We start from the raw sequence: 25,979 nt of genomic DNA on the forward strand, positions 1-25,979 counted from the left end.
TTTGTCAGTCTTCAGGGGCCCCCCTACTGGTCTGGGGCCCCCACGCAGATGAGTCCAGATCTTAAAACAGAGAGGAGTTTCCTGCAGCTGCAGCGCTCAGTGTGTCGACAGAGAGTTACTGCAACAACATCCATCACATCCTCCTCTCTCTCTCTCTCTCTCTCTCTCTCTCTCTCTCTCTCTCTCTCCCTCCTCCTCCTCCTCCTCCTCACTCTGGAGCCCGGACAGACCGACCTGCAGCCTCCGCTCCGCTGCATCCAGACTCCGCTTCACCTAAACGAGCCCGAGCTCCTCATCAGTGGAGGAAACCCACAGCGCGTCTGCGCAGGTGAACAAAGGGGGAGGAGAGAGAGGACGGCGAGAAAGAGGGTTAGGGAGAGAGAGAGTCAGAGAGAGAGAGTCAGAGCCGGGGATGAAACCGGAGCGTGCGGACCGTTTCCTCCGGTAAAAGGAGCGGAGCAGGAGCCTGGAAATCACCGGCGGGAAGCGGAGGAGGAGGAGGAAGAGGAGGAGGGGATTTCGGGGTCTCAGCCATGGCGACGGGAGGAGGAGATGGTGGTGGTGGTGGTGGAGGAGGTGGTGGAGGAGGAGGAGTGAGGCGGAGGAAGAGAGCGGGGCTCCCGGGATTCTGCTGGAAGACCTGCTACTTTCCCATTCTGTTCTGGGTCGTGTCCGTGTGCGGGGAGGAGAAGACGTTCATTGTGGAGGTGAGAGGAGCAGCAACACAGTCAATGGGAGGAAAGTGTGTGTGTGTGTGTGTGTGTGTGTGTGTGTGTGTGTGTGTGTGTTCATCATCATCTTCATCATCCTCATCAGGCTTTACGCGCTCAGGCTGGAGGAGAGCCGTGCGCTCTTCTCCTCTGGAGGCTTTTTTGTTTCCATCTTTTCACGCACCGTCCTCCTCCTCCTCCTCCTCCTCCTCCATCCGGCCTTTAAACCTGCCGTGAAAGTGATAGCCACCTCTCCTGTAAGCACGGTGGCCTAGATTAAAGATTCACGAGTCCGTGATGTGAGTGAATTAAAGCAACAAGAGAGAGAGAGAGAGAGAGAGAGAGACGCGCACTGACGAAATCTTTTGTTGTTCTGTGGTTCGGTTGGCGCGCAGGCAGCTGCCAGTCCGACGCATCTCCCTGTAATCACCAACAAACAGTGTCTTAATTGCTCATCAGGCTTAATTGTTTTCCTGCTGGTTCGTCAGGTAGAGCTCTGGGGTCGAGAATTAAACAAGAGGTTCTGGCTCTGCTTCCGGACAAAGCAGGGAGTCGGTCCAAGATGGAGTGGTTCCGGAAACTGTGACTAACTCCTCATTTACAGGCTGATGATGAATCCTCGTTGTGTTGTGCCTTCCGTGTTGTAATGTGTTGTGTCAGGAAAGACTGGACAAACGTCCAGGGAGCTCTAAGAGTGAACCCTGCTGCAACAAAGCATCCCCCTCCTCACCGAGTCCAAATATAGCCTCCTCTCCATAATTTATGGAAATGGCAGGGAGTTGGATGAGAGGAGGAGGAAAAAGGTGCACACAGATGAGTTCAAGTCTAAATATTAGAGCGTCTCCAGGAGGCCGGGCTTTGTCTCGGGCTGCAGCCGCACGGAGGGGAAAGTTCTTTGTGAAGCAGAGAGGTTTATTTTTTTCTCTTTCCGCAGGTGCGAGCTGATGCGTTTGGTCCGAGCAGAGCTGCTTTGTTTGCTGAATGTGCAGAGGTGCCTTGTTTGGAATGTGGGTCATGCATCCCGGCAGCAGGAGATGTGATTATTTTTATTTAGTGATGTTTCGTGTTGCAGGTGACACTTTGATTCAGACAAAGGAAGCGCCCGTGGCTGCCAGCGGCCGAGGCGTCATCACAAAGGATGAGATGTTTTCACTGAAACCAGAATCCCGCCTGCGCTGCTGTCGCGCCGATGCCAAACAGTTCCCTGCAACAATTTGGGGTCTGATTGCAAAAATGTTAGAAAGGGTCTGAGAGGGCTCCCTCCACGGATCCAAACATCATTTTCATTATTGATTCTCGATAAAAATGTCCAAAATTGTTGCTGAGCAGACGGAGATGTCATCAGACTCTTTTGTTCAGACGCACGAGGTGATGTCTCCAGATGTGTTTTTGTTCGACTTGAAGAACAAAAGATCCAAACCGTCAGTTTTTAGCGGCGTGAAAGCACAAAATCTTCTCAGATGCAGGAATCTGCAAATTTTACATTTATTTCACAACAATTGCTTGAAAAGCAACAAAAAAAAAACATTATTAAAAGAGTCTCCAGATATTCCACAGTATGTCTTACAGGTCTGACGGCATCATGTTTAGATGCAAAGCAACAAATAGTATCCTGAAATCTGCAGATAGTTGCATTTCTTTCACAACTGTCAACAGCAGAAAAATAACCGAAAAGTGATTCTAAACAGGGCTGCCTATCAGTCTGTTGTTGATGAGTTGACTAATCAATTGTCCAGCTGTATGTTCTGTTTTGCTTTGCTCACACAGTTGAAGGCAACATCCTCAGATGCCAAGCAACTAATCTTTTCCTGAAATGTTAAAATAGGTCTTTGTTGGAGAAAATGTTCATGGAAAAATCACTGCAAAGTGATCGTAAGATGTGTTGCCAGTTAATTCCGAGTCTTTTTTCACCAGTTTTACTTTGATCGACTCAAACAATAAATCAGTTATTATGTAAAATAGTAGAAGTCAGTTATGTTGCTTCAGCTCCATTCTACTGAGGCACATTTCTATTTTCTTTGAAAACGTCCGATGAAAGAATTCAAATATTCATATTCAAGGCTTCAGGATCCTCTGTTTGGTTCTGTTTAAATTAGTCGAAAATGGTGAAAATGAAAATGAATGCAGTGGACATGTGCATGCAAACAGATAAAACACAGTATAGAGATAAGTGTCGCTGCTGATTTCCTGAATCGATTCATTTAGAGATATTTCAGTTTAGAAATAGTTTTACCTAATTGGCCACAAACGACAACTGAAATATTTCCAGTGAACCTAAAAAGTGCCGGAAATGCTTGGAATGAAATTCTAAAAGTCTTCTAAGGAATCATGTGATCAGGGTGATGACAGGTTTTCAGCGTCAGTGCATCAGTGAGATAGATTGGCCAATCAGAGGACAACAGATCACCTTCATCTCATCTGCACATTAAAATCCACAAATATTTCCACAAGAGCAACATGATGATCAAGAATGAATAGACGGACTTGGTGCAGCCAGGTATCCCAGAATGCATTTCACCGGTCATCATCACGCTGCTGTTCTAACAGAGTGACTGTACTGCGTTTACCCGTAATCCGGAGTCGAACTTGTGCGGACTACCAGTACAGAGTTTGCATATTTTGTTTGTTGATAAACGACGCATGAAAAAGGAAATAGTTAAAATAAAATACAGATAATTATTATTTCAAACAAACTCTAACAAGTAGCAAAATCAACAAATCTTTTAACAACAAACATGTCCCAACAGGTCCAACTATACAAGTCCAGTTGCTTTTTTTGAAGCTTTGTTGGCTACACCATGACCTGGATGACTGAGAACCTTCACAGACATGTCCCATCAGGTTTTGGGGTCACTTGGGGGCATTTTCATTTTCTTGCAATGTGTTGCTCGTTTCAAATTGATGAATCTTACTTGTCTTGTGTTTTTGTCTTCTTCCATGTGTTTTCTTGAGTTGCACTTGCAAAGATCCAAAACCTCAAATATTCAGTTATTTATGACATAAGATGAAACACGTCATTAAATCTTAGTTATAGAAGATGAAAGTAGAATCATTTGAAGTTTTTCCTTCAAAACTAGTTGAATTCATTGTCTTGTTAGTTGACGCATTCATTGATAATTTCTTGCTGTTTTTGGCTAAAATTTAAGGAATATTCGATTCGTCTCATGTGTTGTCCATTTTCCTGTAGATATGGACCAATGGGAGCTCAGTTTTATGTGCGTTAGGAAGCTCTGTCAGACACTGGAGCCACACTGAACCCCCAAACATCTCACGTCCTAGCATCACCTTAACGTTGCGTTTGTACCAGTGACGGGGACATGCAGGTCTGCAGCTGCACCGAGATGCAGCTCACGAATGAAACAGATGGTTCTAGAGGAGGTGTTGAGTTCTTTGTCTGCCCGTTTACACAACAGGTCAGATGTCTTCTGCAGAAACCGCGTGTCTCGGTGTGAATATTTTTAGCTGGCGGCTTCAGGCAGCTGCTGTGTGGGCCGTAGAGGTTGCAGCGCTGCTGAATCACCTTTTTGTGGCGATCGTTAAACAGATTAACCCGGCGCCGGTGATTGTCTTGATGCAGCGATCGACTGGTTCATTGACTGGGTGATAAACAAAGGGTGGCAGTGTGTGCAGGTCACAGACGGAGGGACAGAGGAGCGTCAGTGGTCTCCAAGTGGTCGTTAGACATTTAAATTTATTATTTATAGAGTTCAAGTGAAACGGCCGATATTCATGAACAATCTTTACAGGTTAGAAGCAACAGATGTTTTTAAATCCGTCATGAAAACATGAAAACCTAAATGCAGTTATTTGTACGTACGCACTTTTTGTTTAAGAGGCTCAAGCGCACGTCTTTTGTGAATGTACATCTTTTAGTTTTTTTATTACGTCGATGGAGGAATCAACAGCAGTAAAGTCTGTTTAGGTTTTATTAATATAGTATTATAGAGCAAGTTTAAGAATTAAACCGCCGTCTCAGACTCTTCTAATGGTGATGTTTCACAGGGACGTGTCAGTAGTCGTGCATTTAAGTTTAACATTAAAGTTAGGGTTAGCGTTGAGAATGGGTGCACCATGTTGATGTATGAACAGATTTTCACTTAGTAACAACCAGTCAATGATGTCCTGTCCTGGGCTCCATTGAATGCAACATGCTCCTTATTTAACCCCGTAGCTTCCTGAAGTCCTTCCTTGTCTTCTCCTAGAGTTGGTCTCCTGTGTCTTCCTAAAGTCTGTCCTTGTCTTCCTTGTCTTCTCCTAGAGTTGGTCTCCTGTAGCGTCCTAAAGGCTGTCCTTGTCTTCCTTGTCTTCTCCTAGAGTTGGTCTCCTGTAGCTTCCTAAAGTCTGTCCTTGTCTTCCTTGTCTTCTCCTAGAGTTGGTCTCCTGTGTCTTCCTAAAGTCTGTCCTTGTCTTCCTTGTCTTCTCCTAGAGTGGACTGGATTCAGTCCAATAAATCTTTCAGTCAAAGTTAATGTAGTGTGGAGAGGGTAGCTGGTACCTTGTGTTCTCTACTCCAGAAATGTTCTGGTCATCCAACGCTGCCATAAACTCCCTAACCCTCTCTGGAAGATGTTTCTCCTTGACGCTGTCTCCAGGAAACTTTTCTCTTCTTTTAAACGTTCAGTGTTTGTTGTTGTTGTTTGGGTGCAGCCTTTGACTGAGTGGACTCCATGGATTCTGTTTAGATGATCAACTACTACCACTTTCTCATTTTTGAGAACGCACTATTTTTGTAATATTATATAATAACACTAATTCTCCTGGTGTTGTCAGATTATCAGATGAGAGTGTGTTCAGACTTCTCTGGGATGGTCTGTTTTTCTGCCTCCTCCCAGGAGTGGAGGAGCTCTGGGGCGAAGGCTGATCCCTGGAGTGTAGTAAACACCACATTACACCTGAGAAACGTTTCTAATTGAGTCTGCAGCGCTGCACTTATCCGAGGCCCATGCGTATGCTCACTGTGTGGGCCGGTGTGAACTCACGCCTGTTACCGTTGGGCTTTGTCCTGACGGTCCATTGTTGAATGGAAGTACAGAAACTCTTCTCCGTGTTCACGTGCACCGGCTAACGTCTTAGCTGTCTGATTGACAGCCTTGTTGTCTCGCAGTCCTCCATCTCTCTGTCCTTCGCTATTCATTCGTCTTTGAGTTTTGTTTTTTTTCCACCTCCTTCCTCCCCAGCTGTTGTCTTCCAGCGCCGGCCCACGCAGCCTACCGCTCGCTCAGTGCGAGCTGCAGCTGTAAATAAGAGGAGATGTCAGTGCACGTTTGATGAGGGTATTGTTCTGTTTGGAAGCAGTCGAGAACCGTTTACAGGGCTGAGATGCAAGGACGTGGCAGCTGGTTAGCTCGGCTGAACTCAATCAACCTGCCCTGTTAAATAATTCACGTGCTTTTCAAACAGCCGTGATATAAATTCATAACATGCATCGCTGCCTGGTGTGGGCCTCCGTTCTGGGAGCTGCCTCTGTGCAAGGAGAAGCTCCATGCAGCTGTGGACTTCTGTCATTAACTGCAGTGGAGGAGGTTTTGAGGCATCGTCTTAAATCGCTGAGGACTTTCTGCATCTCATGTAGAGGATAGAAGGACTGGCAGGTTTTCTAAGGGTGATTTCACACCTTGTTTGTTGTTCTGAAGCTGGGAGTGTTATTATGTCGACGCAGCGCCACTTAAAAGTGTTTGTATCCTTCAGAAGTTTCTTCATTTCTGGATAAAAATTACTCAAAACATCAACAGATTTTCACAAAAGTCTTGAAAGCAGACACAGAGTCTCCTTGTCTCCAGTATCTGCTGTGACCTCCTTGTAACTAAATGTTTCTGGTAACTGCTGATCAGTGGTCTACAGCAGCTTGGAGGAATTTTAGCCCATTGCTTCAGTTCTGAGATGTTGGTGGGTTTCCTCACATCAACTGCTTGCTTCAGGTCCTTCCACAACATTTCTATTGGATTAAGGTCAGGACTTTGACTTGGCCGTTCCTAAACATTCATCTTGTTCTTCTTTAACCGTTCTTTTGTAGAACCACTTGTGTTCTTGGTTCTCGTTGTCTTGCTGCATGACCCAGTTTCTCTTCACATTCAGCTCATGGACAGATGTCCTGACATTTTCTTTTAGAGTTCACTGGTAGAATTCAGAATTCATTGGTCCATCAATGATGACAAGAACGTCCTGGTCCAGATGCAGCAGAACAGGCCCAAACCAGGACATTAGCACCCCCATGTTTGACGGAGGGATGAGGTTCTGATGCTGGAACGCAGTCTCATCATTAACTTATAATCCCAGAGGTGCACTTACTTTTGCAACTCACAGATATGTAATATTGGCTCATTTTCCCAATACACAAGGGTGTCTTATTTCAGGACTTAAACAAAAATTTTATGACTAATTTTTATGCAGAAATGTAGAAAATTCCCAAGAGTGCAAATACCTTGAAGCATCACTGCAGTTTATATATGATCCTCAGTCAGATGAGTAACTGATCAATTGACTGATTGATGGGAAGTCATTTGTGAGTTGCTGCAGCAGCCAGGAGATCACTCTCATCACTTTTAATAGCACAACATTGTGTTTTTCTTGCAGCAGTAGATTGAAGCTCTGGATGAGTCCTGCAGCGCGGCAGAGGCCCTGAGTGCAGTTCTAATTATAAATGAATATGATGCAGCGCTCGGTCTGTTTTGAGAAACAGCTTCTTGGTTCTCGATAAGCTCCCCGGGTGCAGCGCAGAAGGATTACGTTTGATCAGCGTGGCAGCGCAGGAGGAGGAAACCATTCCACACCCAGATGTAAATTTAATTATGGTATGTGCCCGCAGCTAGTGCACCTCATCCCGGTGTATAACGGTCTTTATTGACCTTACGCTAAATTGAAATGTTTCAGGGGACGTAATAAGATTTAAAAATAAATAAATGGAATATAGAAATGCACATGAGGGAAACAGGGTTCCAGCTGTTTCTGTTTGACGTTTGCCTCCTTTTCGAGGAAACGGTTCATGGACAGGCTGTTGGATCTGCTGTCAGCTGAGACGTATGCTGGTGTTTTATCTGTGTGGAGTGTTGTTCTGTGCCACAGATTCACGGATAAAAAAGTGAAAAGTTAATCATTCATTCATTCATTCATGTATCAGCGAGGTGATAAGGTCAGTGAAGTTTCCAGTATCTGCTGTGACCTCCTTGTAACTGAATGTTTCCGGTAACTGCTGATCTGTCAAAAAGACGTAAAACATTGGATGCATATTTTTAAGTTATTAGAACTTCTGTTTTTGTTGAATCCTCACTCCTTTAGACCGACTCAGTTAATTTAGGGCAACCGGCATAATTCACACTGACCTCTTTATCCAACTCTGGAGAGACGCAGTGCTGCTTTGAAAGTGTTTGTATCCTTCACAATATTTTTGCATTTCTGCATAAAAACGATTCAGAACATCAACAGATTTTCACCAAGTCCTGAAAGTAGACAAAGATAGAACCCAATAAACACATGGAGCAGAAACATTAGACTTGAGTATTTGTTTATTCAGGAGTAACGCCTGAAAAACTGCCATTGATGTTGGATGCAGTTGTGAACTAAATGGTCATGGAGATTTCTTTTACGTACGAGCATCAGAATTAGATCCTGGTAACGCTTCATCTAGATTTTAATTCTGGGTGCGTTTGTTTTACAACTTCTCTTATTGCTGATGTCCTGAAGTTGTCACGTCGTAGGAGCAGGAACGAACAGATTTTTGTCATTTTAGTTTTAAAAAGTGATTCAACATTTGCAGATTCTGTCGGAAATTAACCAAGATTTCAGACAGCAGTCTGAGGGTCTACGCCGACAAAGCAGACGTCCTTTCATCCATCACTCAGTCCTCCTCCTCCCTTCTGCTCCGTCCATCCATCAAATCTCCGCTGATCTGTTGAGAAATCTGTTCGTCCATCTGCCCGTCGCTGCAGACCGAGCCGAGCCGAGCGGCCGACGCTGCTCCGGTTACAGTGAAGGTTTGGTCATAACGTATTCATCGCTGGGAAGTCTTCAACCTGTCTATGGAGTCACAGTTTAAAGAGTTTACTTTTGTGCAGATGCAGATTCAGACTTGTTTTCTAGAAGCTGTTTCCTTTAATTAATAATAGAAGATACGTACTAATAGAAGTACGTAATTAAGATGTGAAATAAAAGAAGACATTGAACAGTGAATAGTTAACTACAACATTCAGCAGCACTTATATTCTTCTCATTTTTAGTTAGTTTTTTTGTTTCCTGTTTTATTTTGAAATGGTCCCTTACTCTGTGTCTTTCAGTTAGTTGTTCTTCCTGTTCACTCTGCCACCCCTTCTCTTTGATTGGTTGCTCCTCTCTAATTGGTCTCACCCTCATTAGTTCCCAGTGTTTCTATATAGTCCTTCTACTTGACCAGTTTTCCATGTGTCTGGTTCCTTGCTTGGGTTCCTTCACTGGTTCCCGTTGGTGTTTCCTGGCTCTTTGTATTTTTTTTTAACTTCTTTTAGTTTTTGTGGATTATTCTGGATCACCTTTCATCTGGTTACTCTTTTGTTTGGACTAAGTTCTGGACCACCGCTGTTACATGGCTACCTTAAGTAAGTCTTCAGCTGTTCTTTGTTGTTTCAACATCAACTGAACACAAGAGCTGTCCTGATTCATATTAGAATGTGTTCACTAATGTACATAATGTACAAATATGAAAGATTTAAAGGTTTCGAAAGAGAACAAAATCAAACACATAAAACTGAAATATTATGCTGGTATATTTATTTATTGAGGAAAATGAGCCTATATTACATATCAGAGAGGTGCTCCTCTAGGATCCAATCAGAGTCCATGTGTTCAGAAGTGTCTCCATCAATGTAATGAGACTCAGGTGTGGTTCAGTTCCTGGTTTCAATAAATCAGGGATTTGTCTCAGTCTGATCTTCACAACACATGTTTGTGGACAAAGGAGCTTTCTGAGGAGCTCAGAGAAAGAGTTGTTGTTGCTCATCAGGCTGGAAAAGGTTCCAGAACCATCTCTAAAGAGTTTGGAACCCACAAATAATCCACAGTCAGACAGATTGAAGACGACTGTTCCCCTCCACAGGAGTGGTCCACCAACAAAGATCACTCCATAATAGTCTGAGAGGTCCCAGAGGAACCCAGGGGAACTTCTAAGCAGCTAAAGGCCTCTCTCTCATTGGCTGATGTTAATGTTGATGAATCCACTGAACAACCATGGTGTGATGGACAAAGACACTGCTCTCCAAGAAGAACATTTCTAAACATCATGTGGACATGACAGAAGACTATTGGGACAATGTTTAGTGGACAGATGAGACCAAAGTAGAATAGTTTGGTTTAAATGAGATGAAACAACACTGCATCATTCCAGCATCAGAACCTCATCCCTCCATCAAACATGGGGGTGCTAATGTCCTGGTTTGGGCCTGTTCTGCTGCATCTGGACCAGGACGTCCTGTCATCATTGATGGACCAATGAATTCTGAATTCTAGCAGTGAACTCTAAAAGAAAATGTCAGGACATCTGTCCATGAGCTGAATGTGAAAAGAAACTGGGTCATGCAGCAAGACAACGAGAACCAAGAACACAAGTGGTTCTACAAAAGAACGGTTAAAGAAGAACAAGATGAATGTTTAGGAACGGCCAAGTCAAAGTCCTGACCTTAATCCAATAGAAATGTTGTGGAAGGACCTGAAGCAAGCAGTTGATGTGAGGAAACCCACCAACATCTCAGAACTGAAGTGGAATGGGATGTTCTGAGGAATGGGCTAAAATTCCTCCAAGCTGCTGTAGACCACTGATCAGCAGTTACCAGAAACATTTAGTTACAAGGAGGTCACAGCAGATACTGGAAACAAGGAGGACATGATATGTAATATTGGCTCATTTTAGTCTAATGTTTCTGTTCCATGTGTTTATTGGGTTCTATCTGTGTCTACTTTCAGGACTTGTGTTAAAATCTGTTGATTATTTCTTCTGCAGAAAGGTATTCATTTCTGAATTGAAGAAAAAACGTACAGTGAGAATAATACAGGTTTAGTTTTAGTACAAAATATTCACAAAGTGGTTAAAACGTTTCTGGACGTGTCTATGGACTCAATGTAGAAGTCGCTCCACAATGTTTTAGAGACAAGCTGCCTTACTCCACAGCTCGCTGAAAGCTGGCTGATAGCACAGAGACCTGACATTCCCCACTCAGCATTTCAGTCCCTGAACACAGCTCACATGTATCATAAATCCCAGTGAGTGTGAAGGCACCGTGGATGGTGAACTGGATCAAATGACCCGACAGGAGCTGTGAGAAAACAGCAGACTGTGATGTGAACCTGAAACACGGAGGATGCTCTGATGGGAAAGCGTTCCTGTTGTCGACCCGCGGCTTTCGTCTACGTTTCTACTGCTTTGACAGATTCTGGATTTTTCAGTCATGCTAGCTCCTCTAGGGACGGCCGGCGTGGGTCGATCCACCGCTTCGGTCCAGACTGAAATATCTATCAACGCTTATTCTGTTGCACAACTGCTCCTGGTGGTTTTCTCTATGTTTCAAACGTTTTATTTTTTTTGCCGTGGTGTTTCTGGTTGCCAGAGAAGATGTATAGTTTTAATAGAAACCGTTTTGGGATCTTGTTTTCTCAAGACTGGTGTTCCCCTTTTGCAGCTTCTTTCTAACACGGCAATCATCTATATCCTGGCAGCCATTGATTGGTCTGTGTGTGTGTGTGTGGATGATGTATGAGTGTTATACGACACCACAGACATGAGCTCATAGCTGTGAGCCCATCAGTCCCACCTGGATATTCTTCAAAAAGGCTTCACGTTACACGTAGGGAGCGCTTTGAATGCGAGACCACGTTACGACGAAACCTTTTCACTGGCTGCGCTCACGTCAACACTATCACTTTATCAGATTACTGTTTGTTTTCTGTAGATTCTATTAAATCAGACATGGATTCCTCTCCCTAATACAAAAATACTTTTTGCCATAAAACTGGAAGAGAAGGTGTTGGGGCTGCAGAAACTTGTCATCAAAAGTGGAGAAATTCATTAGAGATAGGGATGCACTGAAAATTTTCGGCCAAAAATGCACTTTTGGGCCATTTTCGGCCGAACATTTATCGCCGAAACAACACGGCCGAAACAACACGGCCGAAACAGGGGTGTTGTGGTGATGCAAGCAACAACCGCAGCAATTTTTCGGCCGAAAATGGCCCAAAACTGCATTTTCGTTTTTTCGGCCAAAAGTTTTATAAGCGTCAGAGTCTCCCTAATTAGAGACTCTGATGTTTGTCACGTAAGTTAATATCCTGCAGGGGGCAGTGACGTGACCAGCAGATCAAAACTGACAAAATCCCAAAAGAAGAAGCTGAACTCACCGCTGAGTATTCCAGAGAGTTTAGTCTGACGGTTGTTGGTCAGAGTCTGAGAGACGCTGTGTTTGAGAAAAGATCTGGTGATGCTAATGGTTAGCATATTTCTGCAGGTAAACTTCCATGATGGCTCCGCTCTAAGTGGGTGTTAGCATCCTTTAGCAGTGAATGGATTAGGTTCAACTTTAACGTTCTTACTGTGAGGCATCAGTGCTAACCTCTTCACCACCGACTCATAAAATGACCCGATCAATTTTAGTTTGACTTTTCAATCCACATAATTTTTCGTCGCCTACAAATTTTCGATGGAAGACAGTTGTTCTGAAACCTCTCGTCATGATCTGGACAACGCATCGAGGGGTTGTCTGGTTCAAATCAAGACTGATTTGAGAGATCTGGCACTGATTCATTAAATCTTTGGGTCACCTGGTTTATTTTTAAATCGACACCATTTCCGGCATCTTCTCATTTTACGAGATTAGCGGAGATCAAGAACAAGACAGAAGTTCCAAATCTGAGAGATTAAAAAAGTCTGAGGACAGAGAAGAGCTGGACTAAAGGAAAGATGAGAAGATGGAGGAGACACCACAAACATCTGGAATCAATGAGGACGTTTGTTTGATGAAAATCTATTTCATGAAACTAAGAGAATTGCTTCCAAACTGAAATCTGTCTAAGTGAATCAGTTCAGGAAATCTAGCTCAGCTGAGCCTTATTAGTATAGTATGGTTTGAAATAGATTCTTTATTCATAGATATGATGTTAAAATAATATTCAAACCTTTATTAGAGGAGGTTCTGTTTATTATTTATTGGTTAATTAAAGGATTAATAGATTACTCAGGGAACAGTCGACAGATTAAAATAAGTTTTGATGCAGCGTTGAAAGTTATGAACCTGCAGACGTCTGTGTTTTTCAAGCCTCTCCTGACGGCCTCAGGACAAACCTCCAGACCGCCTCGTCATCAGGTTTAAAACGGCGCTGGTATTTCTGGTTCGTGTAAAGTTTGACATTTTTTGAGACGGAGGTTTTTCCCCCTACAGCGACAACACGACGCGTCTGGCAGATGCTTTTATCCAAAGTGCCTCACGGCGACATGACTGCATGCGTCTAAAGTTTGGATTGCCCCGGTGGGAGCTGAACCTTTAACCTTCGCTGCTTTAGTGCTCTGCTCCGTCTTCAGCTCCAGTTGGTGGCTCGTACCGGTCTCTGCTTTTAGGCTGAAAACGTCTCCAGCTCAGACTCCACTGATCTCTAACGGAGACACTTTTACCCAGAAATAAATAGACTGGAGTGTAGTAGGAATAGTAAATGATGGCTGAGATATAATCTGACATCATGTTTACAACACGGGCCGAACACCAACTTTAAACTGACTTTATACACCGACTGGACAAAAATAAAAAGGTCCCACACTCTGATATGTCGTTGGACCTCCTTTATCTTTGATTCCAGCACATTCTCTGTATCATTGTTTCTATAATCTTCTCCAATGTCACCAGATTTATTTCCATCCAGTGTTTCATTCATTTTTCACCAAGATCTTGTATTGATGATGGGAGAGTCTGACCACTGCACAAAGCCTTCTCCAGCACATCCCAAAGATTCTCAATGGGGTTCAGGTCTGGACTCTGTGGTGGCCAATCCATGTGTGAACATGATGTCTCATGCTCCCTGAACCACTCTTTCACAATCTGAGCCCCATGAATCCTGGCATTGTCATCTTGGAATATGATCCATTGATGGAATAACCTGGTCATTCAGCATATTCAGGTAGTCAGCTGACCTCATTCTTTGGACACATAATGTTGCTGAACCTAGACCTGAGCAACTGCAGCAACCCCAGATCATAGCACTGCCCCCACAGGCTTGTACAGTAGACACTAGGCATGATGGGTGCATCACTTCATCTGCCTCTCTTCTTACCCTGATGCTTCTCCACTATCCTTCCAGTTTTTAATAATGCCTTGGACAGTTCTTAACCCAGTTTTAGTAGTTTCTACAATCTCCTTAGATGTTTTCTCTGCTTGATGCATGCCAATGATTTGACCCTTCTCAAACAGACGACCACAGGATGTGTCTTTAGACATGGTTGTTGAAGAAATGAGAAGCTACTCATGGGCTTAAATAACTTGTTGTCAGCTGAAAGATAATTACCCATGCAGTAATTATCCAATAGGAGACTCCTACCTATTTGATTAGTTAAATCCAGGTGGAGACTTTGTGTTGAACCCTGTCTCTTCTGTCCTCCATCAGATTCTTTGTCCACTTGTGATCAGATCTTTTTCTCTTATTGATAAATTATAAGAAACACAAAAAAAAATCTGAACGCTGAACGTTTAAAAGAAGAGAAAAGTTTCCTGGAGACAACGTCAAGGAGAAACATCTTCCAGAGAGGGTTAGGGAGTTTATGGCAGCGTTGGATGACCAGAACATTTCTGGAGTAGAGAACACAAGGTGCCAGCTACCCTCTCCACACTACATTAACTTTGACAGAAAGATTTATTGGACTGAATCCAGTCCACTCTAGGAGAAGACAAGGAAGACAAGGACAGACTTTAGGAAGCTACAGGAGACCAACTCTAGGAGAAGACAGGGAAGACAAGCACAGTTTTAGGAAGACACAGGAGACCAACTCTAGGAGAAGACAAGGAAGACAAGGACAGACTTTAGGAAGACACAGGAGACCAACTCTAGGAGAAGACAAGGGAGACAAGGACAGGCTGGACCAATCTGCTGGACCAATCAGATCCACAGTGAGATGTCTAGAGTTTTCCAAAGACCAAGAGTTAACAGAGACATTAATGTCTTCATGGCTCTGATATTAAATGATCCGTGTTGGATTCAGAGGAAGAGAAACCAGATCAGGACGTCTCTTGTTTTCAGGGGATCAGTTGTCATTGCTGTATTTTCCAAAGAGCAACTACAAGTGTCTCACATTTATTCCTTTCAGTGGCGGGTCTGCTCGTTGCATCACTCCTTCTGGTGTCTCCTCTCCTGCAGAAACACTGAGCGCTGACAAACACTTGCAGGTTTGCACCAGGCTGTCTCTTTGCATCTGCGTCCACCCGTCCGTCCGTCCGATTGGCTGCGTTCCTGTCCGTCTCCGTTCTGATTGGCCGCCTCTCCCCCTGAAGCCTGAACCCGTGCGTCAGCCTGCCAGCGTGTCTCCTCCGTCTGTCTGCTGCGATAAAAATAGACCTGGTCTCTCCTGTTAAACTATTTACCGTCTCAGCTTGAGTGCGACCAGCGCCGTCCAGGTGGGTGATAAGTGGAGCGTTTAGCGTCCTGAACGTTTCCTCCCGCGTTGGTCTGAAACGTCTCAATGAGTCAAGAGAAGTCAAATAAAACCGCTCGGTCAAACTAAAACGTCTTCAAATGAAAATGGACAGAGCAGACAGGAAGGAGAGGAATCTGCCCAGGCATCGGTTTAGTCTTTACTCTTATTAAATGAGTCACGCGTTAAATATGTTCACTTAAAAATCAACTTCCAGACATGAGGTCGTCTAAAAATAAAAATAAATGATTAATAATGCACAAAGAAGTGAGACGAACAAGACGTAAAGAAGTCAGATATTTAATATTTAAATATGAGCAGCTCCTCGGAAAGATCCTCGACAACAAACCAAGTAGTTTTAGAGTCTGGTTCTGGAGTTCATTCTGTGTCAAAAGAAAAACACCTCTATGTCTATTTTCAACCAGAGTCCCTCTCTGGTCCTAAATGTCCTAAAGTTGGTCTCCTGTAGCGTCCTGAAGTCTGTCCTTGTCTTCCTTGTCTTCTCCTAGAGTTGGTCTGCTGTAGCTTCCTAAAGTCTGTCCTTGTCTTCCTTGTCTTCTAGAGTTGGTCTCCTGTAGCTTCCTAAAGTCTGTCCTTGTCTTCCTTGTCTTCTCCTTGAGTTGGTCTCCTGTGTCTTCTTAAAGTCTGTCCTTGTCTTCCTTGTCTTCTCCTAGAGTTGGTCTCCTGTGTCTTCCTAAAGTCTGTCCTTGTCTTCTCCTAGAGTTGGTCTCCTGTGTCTTCCTAAAGTCTCTCCTTGTCTTCTCCTAGAGTTGGTCTCCTGTAGCTTCCTAAAGTCTTTCCTTGTCTTCTCCTAGAGTTGGTCTCCTGTAGCTTCCTAAAGTCTGTCCTTGTCTTCCTTGTCTTCTCCTAGAGTTGGTCTCCTGTAGCTTCCTAAAGTCTGTCCTTGTCTTCCTTGTCTTCTCCTAGAGTTGGTCTCCTGTAGCTTCCTAAAGTCTGTCCTTGTCTTCCTTGTCTTCTCCTAGAGTTGGTCTCCTGTAGCTTCCTAAAGTCTGTCCTTGTCTTCCTTGTCTTCTCCTAGAGTTGGTCTCCTGTGTCTTCCTAAAGTCTGTCCTTGTCTTCCTTGTCTTCTCCTAGAGTGGACTGGATTCAGTCCAATAAATCTTTCAGTCAAAGTTAATGTAGTGTGGAGAGGGTAGCTGGTACCTTGTGTTCTCTACTCCAGAAATGTTCTGGTCATCCAACGCTGCCATAAACTCCCTAACCCTCTCTGGAAGATGTTTCTCCTTGACGCTGTCTCCAGGAAACTTTTCTCTTCTTTTAAACGTTCAGTGTTTGTTGTTGTTGTTTGGGTGCAGCCTTTGACTGAGTGGACTCCATGGATTCTGTTTAGATGATCAACTACTACCACCTCACCACACATCCACGTTACACTAGATACTGACTAACAGAGGACTACCTTCATTTATACCTTCATTTACACAGGACTCAGGGTTCTAGTTTTTATTAATATTACGTCATTTTGATGCTAGAAAACCTCCATTAAACTAGAAGAAGACTAGTATTTTGTATAAACATGGTAATTTGGATGTAAATACCTAATTTTAGCCCCAGTTTGATCTCTCGCGGGACGGACCAGTAAGACAACAGACTAATAATCTTTTGCATTTGTTTTAGTGCAAGAATGTTTACATTTAATAAACTATCCTTTAAAAAAAAAATGACATTTCTTAAGAGTCCTGGGTCTCATTGTTGTCTTCTGTCCACGTCTCTGATTAAAACAGTGGACACATTAGGGACAGCAGCTGTTTTCATTGAAAAACCGCAGTCTTCTATGTAATTGTCACACTTTCATACATTCATACTGCAGGACAGTTTAGACCCTCTGGTGGGCCACTTTTGGCCCTAGGGCCATATGTTTGACACTCATGCTATAGCTGAAGATAATCAGCAGTTTATTCCTATATTTATTATTTAACTTTAACTCAAATAAGTTTTTATAAACGGTTAAAATGACAAGCGTGTACTTATACATTTTGGAGACCTGGACTGTCCCGAGACCTTCAAACTCAAATGTCCCTTAAAAGACACAGAGGCTTCAGCTCAGAGACTCACTATCAAACCAAATAAGTTCACTTTTTAAATCAACATTACAATGTTCTCAACTAGAACATAATGACTGATGCTGTTGTGTTGCAGCACAGTCACATCCATCACCACCACACCCTCACAAGAAGACTTTTACAGTCTTTCCATGGGGGGGGTCACCTGACCAACATGGCTGACGTCCCAGAGAGTCCATCTCTAGACCCAGCCGTCACTGAATCATGATTCTTTAAAGTGACATTAACTCAGCCTCCTCCAGGCTGGCTGCCTCCTGGAGGACCGGTCTCCGTTCTCCTGTCGTCTCTCAGCATTCAGACCATCTGCTGCAGGACTCCTTGTTCTTCTAGCGTCTGATTATTCTGATGTTGTTCTTTTAGGTTTTGGCTCGCCGTCCCGCCGCAGACGCCTCCCTGAAGGCTTTGGCGATGAATGAAAATCCAAACGTGTGAAACAACGGCCGCAGAAATGTGAAGTAAACGTCCAGAACAAACTGATTTAAACGCAGCATGACTCCTGATGAATAATCAGCTTCGGGCTCAAGGATTTTAAATTCCTGATTGATTTTTATTTCTCGCTCGGGTTCAGAGTAACGTTGGCTCATCGGGGTTCATGCAAGTAAAATGATTTAAAGCATTAAAATATTTAAATGAAACCACTTCTGTTGTCACTCACTAAAACGCTTTGTTTTATTTATGGATGTGTCACGTTGTCGTGCAGAAACTTTTCAAGTACCCAGGAAATGGTTTCTGTTGATTCTTTTAATCTGAGGAGAGACACATAACGTCATCATTCTTTGGTTGGATGTTGCTGTAAAGGTTGTGGTTGTAGTTTAAGTGTCCAGGAAGTGAAGGAGAGCCGGTGCAGTGTCTGTGGGAACACGGCTGTGTGTTGTCAGAGCTCTGATGGTTCTGTAGTAATGGTTCTATAATAACAGCTGGTGAATTATTGAATTCAGACTCCTTCCTCTGAGACGGCAGCATGAACACACTCATACGTACAGACTGATGCAGTGTTCAGGTCCTCAGAGGCTTCAATGCAGAGTGTGTGTGTTCATGTTGTGTTAATGTTGTGTTTGTGTGGACGGATTTTAAGTTGAAGCAACTTAGCGAGGACGTTCATTACAAGGTTTAGAGTTCGGTCAGACGTTTTAAGACCTGGTCACCAGAGAAATAACGTCGTCTCAAGTCTGGAACAAATACTGGCACTGGAACACTTGCTCTGCAGCTGAGAAGAAAAAATTCTTCATACCAGCAGCTATTAGCTGGGAGGGTAGGAGGCTAGAAAGAGCTGCTATTAGCTGGGAGGCTAGGAGGCTAGGAAGAGCTCATATTAGCTGGGAGGCTAGGAGGATAGGCAGAGCTCATATTAGCTGGGAGGCTAGGAGGATAGGCAGAGCTGCTATTAGCTTGGAGGCTAGGGAAAACTACTATTAGCTGGGAGGCTAGGAAAAGCTACTATTAACTGGGAGGCTAGGAAAAGCTACTATTAACTGGGAGGCTAGGAAAAGCTACTATTAGCTGGGAGGCTAGGAGGCTAGGAAGAGCTACTATTAGCTGGGACGCTAGGAAGCTAGGAAGAGCTCCTATTAGCTGGGAGGCTAGGAAGAGCTACAACTCGTCGTACAGAGCTGTCCTCTCCTCAATCAGTTGATCAGTTTATTAATTCTAGATCATGTTGTTCTCGTCCACTCTGCTCTTTATTGTCACGTTCTAATTTATTTTCTAGGTTTTTAAATTAAGTCTGGACCTGAATGAGGCAGAGAAACGTTTTCTTTCCTGAAGCTCAGACGTGTTTTTGTTTTTATTTTTAGGTAAATCTGAGGAACAGAATGAATCTGTTGCTTCAGGTTTGTTGGCGTAGAGATCTCATGGTAGCAAAGCTTTTAATTGGATCGTTGCTCTGTTTCCTCTCTGCTCACGGAGCATGTGGCCCGCTGTGTCTACGTTTACACTCTGGATTAAAGATAAGGACGAGAACAGAAACAGAAACAATAATTAGTTTGTACAGTCGACATGAAGACGAGAGGAGACACGAGTGTAGAGTAGACTGAGATTTAATCTGATCAAAGTCAGAAAAACAGCCGATAAGATGATCTGTGTCTGATTTGATTTAAAAAGAACTTAATGATTCATTGAATCTTAAATAACTGATTCATTTGAGACGATCAGTTTGACACCGAAGATATATTTTAATGTTGATACCAGAGTAACGGCTCATTAATGGTTTTATTATAAAGTATTTTAACTTTCAGGGATTGTTAAATGAGAAGATGAATCATTTATCTCCTCACATACTGTACGTATACGAGGTTAACAGTTTCATGTCGACTAATATTTTGCCGTTTTTTCTCTTGTGACGTTTGAGTAAAGACGTAAAAATGTTTGGTTTTTGATTTTTCATAATTTTGACAATAATTTTGGTTTAAGTTATAAATCATTTCTTATTTTTGATGAAGTATGTTGGAGTTAACATGAAAAGTCGTATTTTTGACTTTTCATCTCATAAGTCGTCTGATTGAATATGTCGTTGCTTTGACTTAAACATTGTTTCTCATATTTTACTTCATGACTCAAACTGTTGAGTTCATATGTTAAAATTTGAGGTCTGTTTATTTTGTGACCAACAAATAAAGACAGAAAAATGTTTTTTTTTAGTTTTTCCTGTAATTGTGACTTTATTTATTAACCATTTATCTCTTTATATCTGACAGACCTTTGACTTGTGATCTCAAAAGTCTTTATTTTAATTATTATCTTATAGACTGGACTGTTTATCTCGTATTTTAACATTTTATCTCATGTGACGTGTGAGTTAGATTTAGATTTTAGTTTTGTCGTAATTTGTACTCTAAATATAATTAAACGGTTCTTCATATTTTCACGTGTCAGACTTTAGATTTTTCATCTCAAAAGTCTGACTTACATGTCGTTATTGTGGCTTCTCTTTTTAATAAACTTGACTGTTTTTATCTCGGACGTTTGATCTCATATGTAAAAATTTAGACTTTTTTCCTCTTAGTCAAGAATATTTTGTAGTTTTCGTTCCCTTTTCTTATGAGTTTTCGAGGGATGCACCGAAAATTTTCGGCTGAAAAAATGAAAATGCACCTTGGAATTCGCTTGCATCATCACAACATCCTGTTTGGGCCGCGTTGTTTGTCGCCTGTCGATTTTGTCGGTTTTGATCTGGTGGTCACGTCACTGCTCCCTGCAGGATATTAACTTACGTGACAAGCGTCAGAGTCTCTAATTAGGAATACGCAGAAAACTTTCGGCAGAAAAACCGAAAATGCACGAAAATGGCCCAAAAGTGCATTTTCGGTTTTCAGCAAAAAAATTTCAGTGCATCCCTTGAGTTTTCATCTCATAAACTTGACTTAATGACTCAAACTTCTGTCTTTACATGAACAGTTTTTTTTTTTTTTTTTTTTTTTTTTTTTTAAATTATGACTTTTTACTTTAATTCCTCGACGCTGGAAACCTGCCGGCCTTCGTGGCGCTTCGACGAAGTTCAGCTGGTGGCTGAGCGAAGGGCTGCTGATGGAGGCCGCCACAATCTGAATTATTAATGAGCTGCTGTAGAGAAGGGCTCAGCCTCCCCCTCATTACCTCACCCTCCTCTCCCATCTACCTCTTATCTCTCTCTCTGCTGCTCTTTCTTTCTTTCTTTCTTTCTTTCTTTCTTTCTTTCAGCATCCCTCTTGATATTCCTTTCTTCCTGTCTCCCCCCCTCTTCATTCACCTCTCCCTTCATAAATTGTCCTCCGTCCGTCTCTGGTGAGACTGTGTTATGACACATTAAGGAGAAGTGAAAAAAATACGACATAATAAGATTCGTCTGAGGAAACCGTGGACTCTGCATCGATTTTTGGATCGCTGAATCAGATTTTCACGCCTCTCTCCTCTCAGTTTCTCTCTAACTTCTTCGGTCGTCCTCTCTCTTTTGATCGGCCTCAATCTTTTCTCATTTTCTCGTCTTGCTCTTTATTGCATTTTTGAACTTCGGCTCCGATAATTCTGCCGTTTGTGGCGTAAACATGAAGCGTCTCTTTGACATTGCCAGCTGTGGGCAGCAAAGTTTTTAATGCTCTGTGTGTTTGCATTCAGAAAAGTCTGCAGAATCAGCTGTTAGCCCTGCAGCAATAAGGAGATTCTTGTTTTTGAACTGATTTCAGATTAGATTTGTGGCTTGAGTTGGTGATAAAATTGTTGGTGGATCATGTGTCTGACCAAAAAGGAGGTGAACTACTGCTACCAAAAAAAAAACTTTAAACTTCTAATTCTGTGTGAAATCATTTTGTTTTTGAGCAAACAAAATGATAAAATCCCATGTTTATATTGAAGTCCTGGCTTGAGGTGATCAGACTCTCCACCATCAATCATATTTGTGGCTGGGGGAAGTTGGTCTGGCTCATGTCGTCATGTCGAGCAGCTGCTGAACCACAGTTTCTAAAACCATTTTAAAAGATCTCATTTATCTGTGTGAGATGGTTTAAAATGTAAAAATAACTTTCACATGTTTGTATTGAAGTCCTTTGGCCTGGTGTTAACTCCAGTACCATGGACAGCACCCAGAGTTCTTAAGCTCTACTTCAATAAGAAGCTGTTGTGATAAACTGGATAAAAAGAATTCAGAATTCAACCAATCAGAGCTGTGTTTATAAATGTTGAGGGGTGCTCAGGTGTCAGATCTGTGTCATCTGAAGAGTAGAGGTTATCATCGTTTTGCTCCTACGAGCCTAAAAGTCTAAATGATCATCTCTGGGGCTTTTATCCAGTGGATCTACTGATTTAACCGACCTCCTGCTTCTCTGCTCGTTCTCAGACGTGGCTGAAGAACTACGGCTACCTGCTGCCTCACGACGTCCGAACGTCGGACCTGCGACAGGAGAAAGCCATGCAGTCGGCCGTGGCCGCCATGCAGCGCTTCTACGGGATCCCTGTGACGGGAATACTGGACGAGACGACTATAGAGTGAGTCCCTCTCTGAGTGTTTGATTGATGTCGGTTAAAGTAGAAATAATCAAATCTACTGAGTGTAGATGATTTATTTATGATGGAAGGTATTTTAGAGAAGGAAGGAAAGGGGTATACAGGGAAGGAAGAAAGAAAGGAAATGAGCGAGGAAGGAAGGGAGGAGCAATAGTGGTTGAATGAATGAGTTAAACTCCTCTTCCTCAGATCAGCCCTGTTGAGTAGGTGGTCTTTAATGTGACCCAGGACTCATTGTGTGTTCACACTACCAAAGGAAGGAGGTCACATGTGTCCCAGACCACCTCCACATGTGGACTGACACCAGATCAGTGTTCACACCTGGACACTAGAGACCAGATCAATGTTCACACCTGGACCTGTTTAACCTGGACTCTGGAGACCAGATCAGTGTTCACACCTGGACCTGTTTAACCTGGACACTAGAGACCAGATCAGTGTTCACACCTGGACCTGTCTAACCTGAGACCAGATCAGAGTAAATCTGAGAGTGACGTTAATTTTGCTTCGTTAGATGTGAATCCTGTTCTTTTCTACTTTCATTAAATTAATTATATTTGTGAAGCCTGGATGTTGAAATTACATAAATCTAAGAGTTGCGAGCGTTCTTGTGTGTTTAATTTTTTTTTTTACGTTGTGTTCAGGTGGATGAGGAGACCTCGCTGTGGCGTCCCAGATCATCCAAACACCAGCCGTCGGCAGAGGAACAAACGCTACGCCCTGACGGGACAAAGGTGGAGAGATAAAAAGATCTCCTACAGGTAGCTACACCTGTCTTTTTTGTCCATTTTTGTCAAAGACATGTCGGTTTCACACTGAACTAGACACTTATAAGACACTGAACTCACCACAGACACTATTTTGTCCTGCAGCTGTTCTGGACAGTGAACTCACTACATATGAACTTTAAAATAGTTAAAATGTCTATGGGGTTTTGAATGGGCGTTTATCCTCTCTCTTTCTGTTTGTACGTGGCCGGGCCTGATGTAAATTAATTGCGTCCCACGGCACCTGAATGCATCTCGCATCTGTACAGTACGTCTCTCCATCTTTCTGTCTCTCCATTTCTTCTCTGTCTTTTGTCCTCCGTCCGTAGACGTGCAGTAAAACCCTCCACTGTCATGATGCGTCATGTAATATGAGTCTAACGCAGATTAGAGACGTCCCACGGGACCCTGAACACATCCCGGCTCCTGGTGTAGCCCACTCCGTCCTCTCTGTCTCTTCTTTCTCCAGCTGTGTCCGTGAATAAAACGGGAACGATGGATCTGGACAGTTTCTAAACTAAAAGTGACTCAAACTTGAATAAACTCCATCGTCTTGACTAAATAATCTCAGACGATGTTTGTTCTGCATCTCTTTAACGTTTTTATCTCAGTTGGTTTCTTTGTTTTTCGTCTCGTTGCTGCTGCTTCTTTATCATCTTGTTATATTTGCTCTGTTTGGTCATTTATCGTCTTCTAGTGTGTAACAGTCATTATTTATGGTTTGTTGCGTCTATTTTATGTGGTAATTTTGCCTATTTTGAGTTGTCTTGTCATTGTGTTTCTCTTTATTTCTGGTTTTCCTTCTCGTATTTTGTGTCTTTATCATTTTCAAGTGTCCATTTTGAGTTGTTTTGTACCTTTTTGTCATCATTTTGGGGTCAGTTTGTGTCTGTTTCCTTCTCTAATGACCTGATTTGTGTGATTTTTGTTGTGTCTGTAGTTTTCATTTCCATTTATGGCCTCAAAGATCTTTCCGTAGTCCATCTCCTCCGTCACTAAACATCTCTTCGTGCTCTATCTTCTCATCTTCTTCTTTTTGTTTTTTTTTCCTCCACACCATCCCACTCAGAGTTTTCTGGGTCTAATGTAAATTACGGCGCTCCCTGGAGACTCTGAAGGCATCTCTCTCCAGCTCTGCAGAAAACCCACAGAGAGATGGGAGTCGTCTCACGTTACCTCTCTCTGTAGCAGAGTCTCCTCCTAATGTTTCAGGTTTAGTCTTCAGCTCTTCTTCAGGCTGCGTTACTGGAAATCTTCTTAAAGGGATAGTTCACCCTAGAATGATATTTCGCTCATTATCTACTCACCCTCATGTTGACTAAGGGCTGGAAGAAGTTTCAGAGTCCTCCGTCCCTTCTCTGAGTTACAGGGGGTCTTGGTGTAGCAGTGCATTTCAATGCAACGGTTGTAAAGGGACACCAGAGCTCTTCGTAAAAAAACACACACAAAAAAACATCCAAATACCTCCATGATGCTCGTATGTAATGTCCGTCTTGTGCTGAAGCCCCAAATTGCGTAATTGTCCCGAAAAAAATTAAATAAGTCCACATTCCAAGCATGTTTGTAGCATTAGCTCCGAGTGTTGTTGTCCCGGCTCTTCCGCTGCCAGCGCGCATGCGCAAGGTTCGCACTGAGACTCGCTTCCTTGTTTACCCCGGCGAAGGACTAGAAGCAGCCCGTAATAGCCTGCCTTGCACCGGGACAACACTTTTTCGTGCAATTTTAGCCATGGCTCAATTCGCCGGGGTAAACAAGGAAGCGAGTCTCAGTGCGAACCTTGCGCATGCGCGCTGGCAGCGGAAGAGCCGGGACAACAACACTCGGAGCTAATGCTACAAACATGCTTGGAATGTGGACTTATTTAATTTTTTTCGGGACAATTACGCAATTTGGGGCTTCAGCACAAGACGGACATTACATACGAGCATCATGGAGGTATTTGGATGTTTTTTTGTGTGTGTTTTTTTACGAAGAGCTCTGGTGTCCCTTTACAACCGTTGCATTGAAATGCACTGCTACACCAAGACCCCCTGTAACTCAGAGAAGGGACGGAGGACTCTGAAACTTCTTCCAGCCCTTAGTCAACATGAGGGTGAGTAGATAATGAGCGAAATATCATTCTAGGGTGAACTATCCCTTTAACCTAATTATTCTTCTTCTGAGGCGCCAAACCAGCTCCAGAGCCGCGCCTGTCTCCGACCAGTCGTCATCCTGATAATGTACATCGTGTAATTTCTGATAAACGAGAATGGTATCTTGCATCCTCTGGAGACCATGAATCTCCGCGAAAAATCCTAAAAACTTTCACCCTTGTCGATCTCTTTAACATTTTGTTGCTGATGTTTTTCCTTGTTCTTTGTTTTTTTGTGGTGGTTCTGGGTCATTTTGGATCTCCGGGTTCTTTAGCTTTTACTTTAGCATGATACGAAACTGATCCAACAGACGAGCGACTGGAGCTCAGACTGCTGAAGAAGTTGATGCTGGTTCTGATAGAAAGGAGTCAGAACACTCAGTGGATCACAGGTTGTTTAGTTTGGGGCTGTGGAGCTGCAGACCAGTCAGGGTGTCCATGCCGACCTCTGACCTCTGATGAAAGCTCCTACAATGGACACATCAGAACTGGAGCAGGAGACATGGAGGAGGAAGGTGGTTCTGGTTCTGGTGGATCATGTTCTCTTGATGCTTTGGTCCATGTTCTGCTGGGAGACCTTGGGTCCCTGATGGCCTCTTCCAGCAGGACGATGCTCCCTGCTTCAGGAACGGTTCCTGGAGTTCAAGGTGGTGACTCGGCCTCCAGATTCAACCAGCATCTGTGGGACGT

At 43.1% G+C, this 25,979-nt stretch overlaps 1 protein-coding gene across 1 annotated transcript in view; it reads left to right on the forward strand.

Moving 5' to 3' along the window:
* Positions 1-533: 533 nt before the first annotated feature.
* The window catches only part of mmp24 (matrix metallopeptidase 24), a gene marked incomplete at its 5' end in the record, with an annotated part of 47,847 nt that continues 22,401 nt past the window's right edge, over positions 534-25,979 (forward strand). The window contains 3 exons of the mRNA XM_084543674.1: positions 534-707; positions 22,225-22,373; positions 23,036-23,152. Coding sequence (XP_084399800.1) covers positions 534-707; positions 22,225-22,373; positions 23,036-23,152 — 440 coding nt within the window. The remainder of the gene's footprint in view (positions 708-22,224; positions 22,374-23,035; positions 23,153-25,979) is intronic.

Source organism: Chelon labrosus (genome assembly GCF_963514085.1).
Source record: "Chelon labrosus genome assembly, chromosome: 4".
NCBI lineage: Eukaryota > Metazoa > Chordata > Actinopteri > Mugiliformes > Mugilidae > Chelon > Chelon labrosus.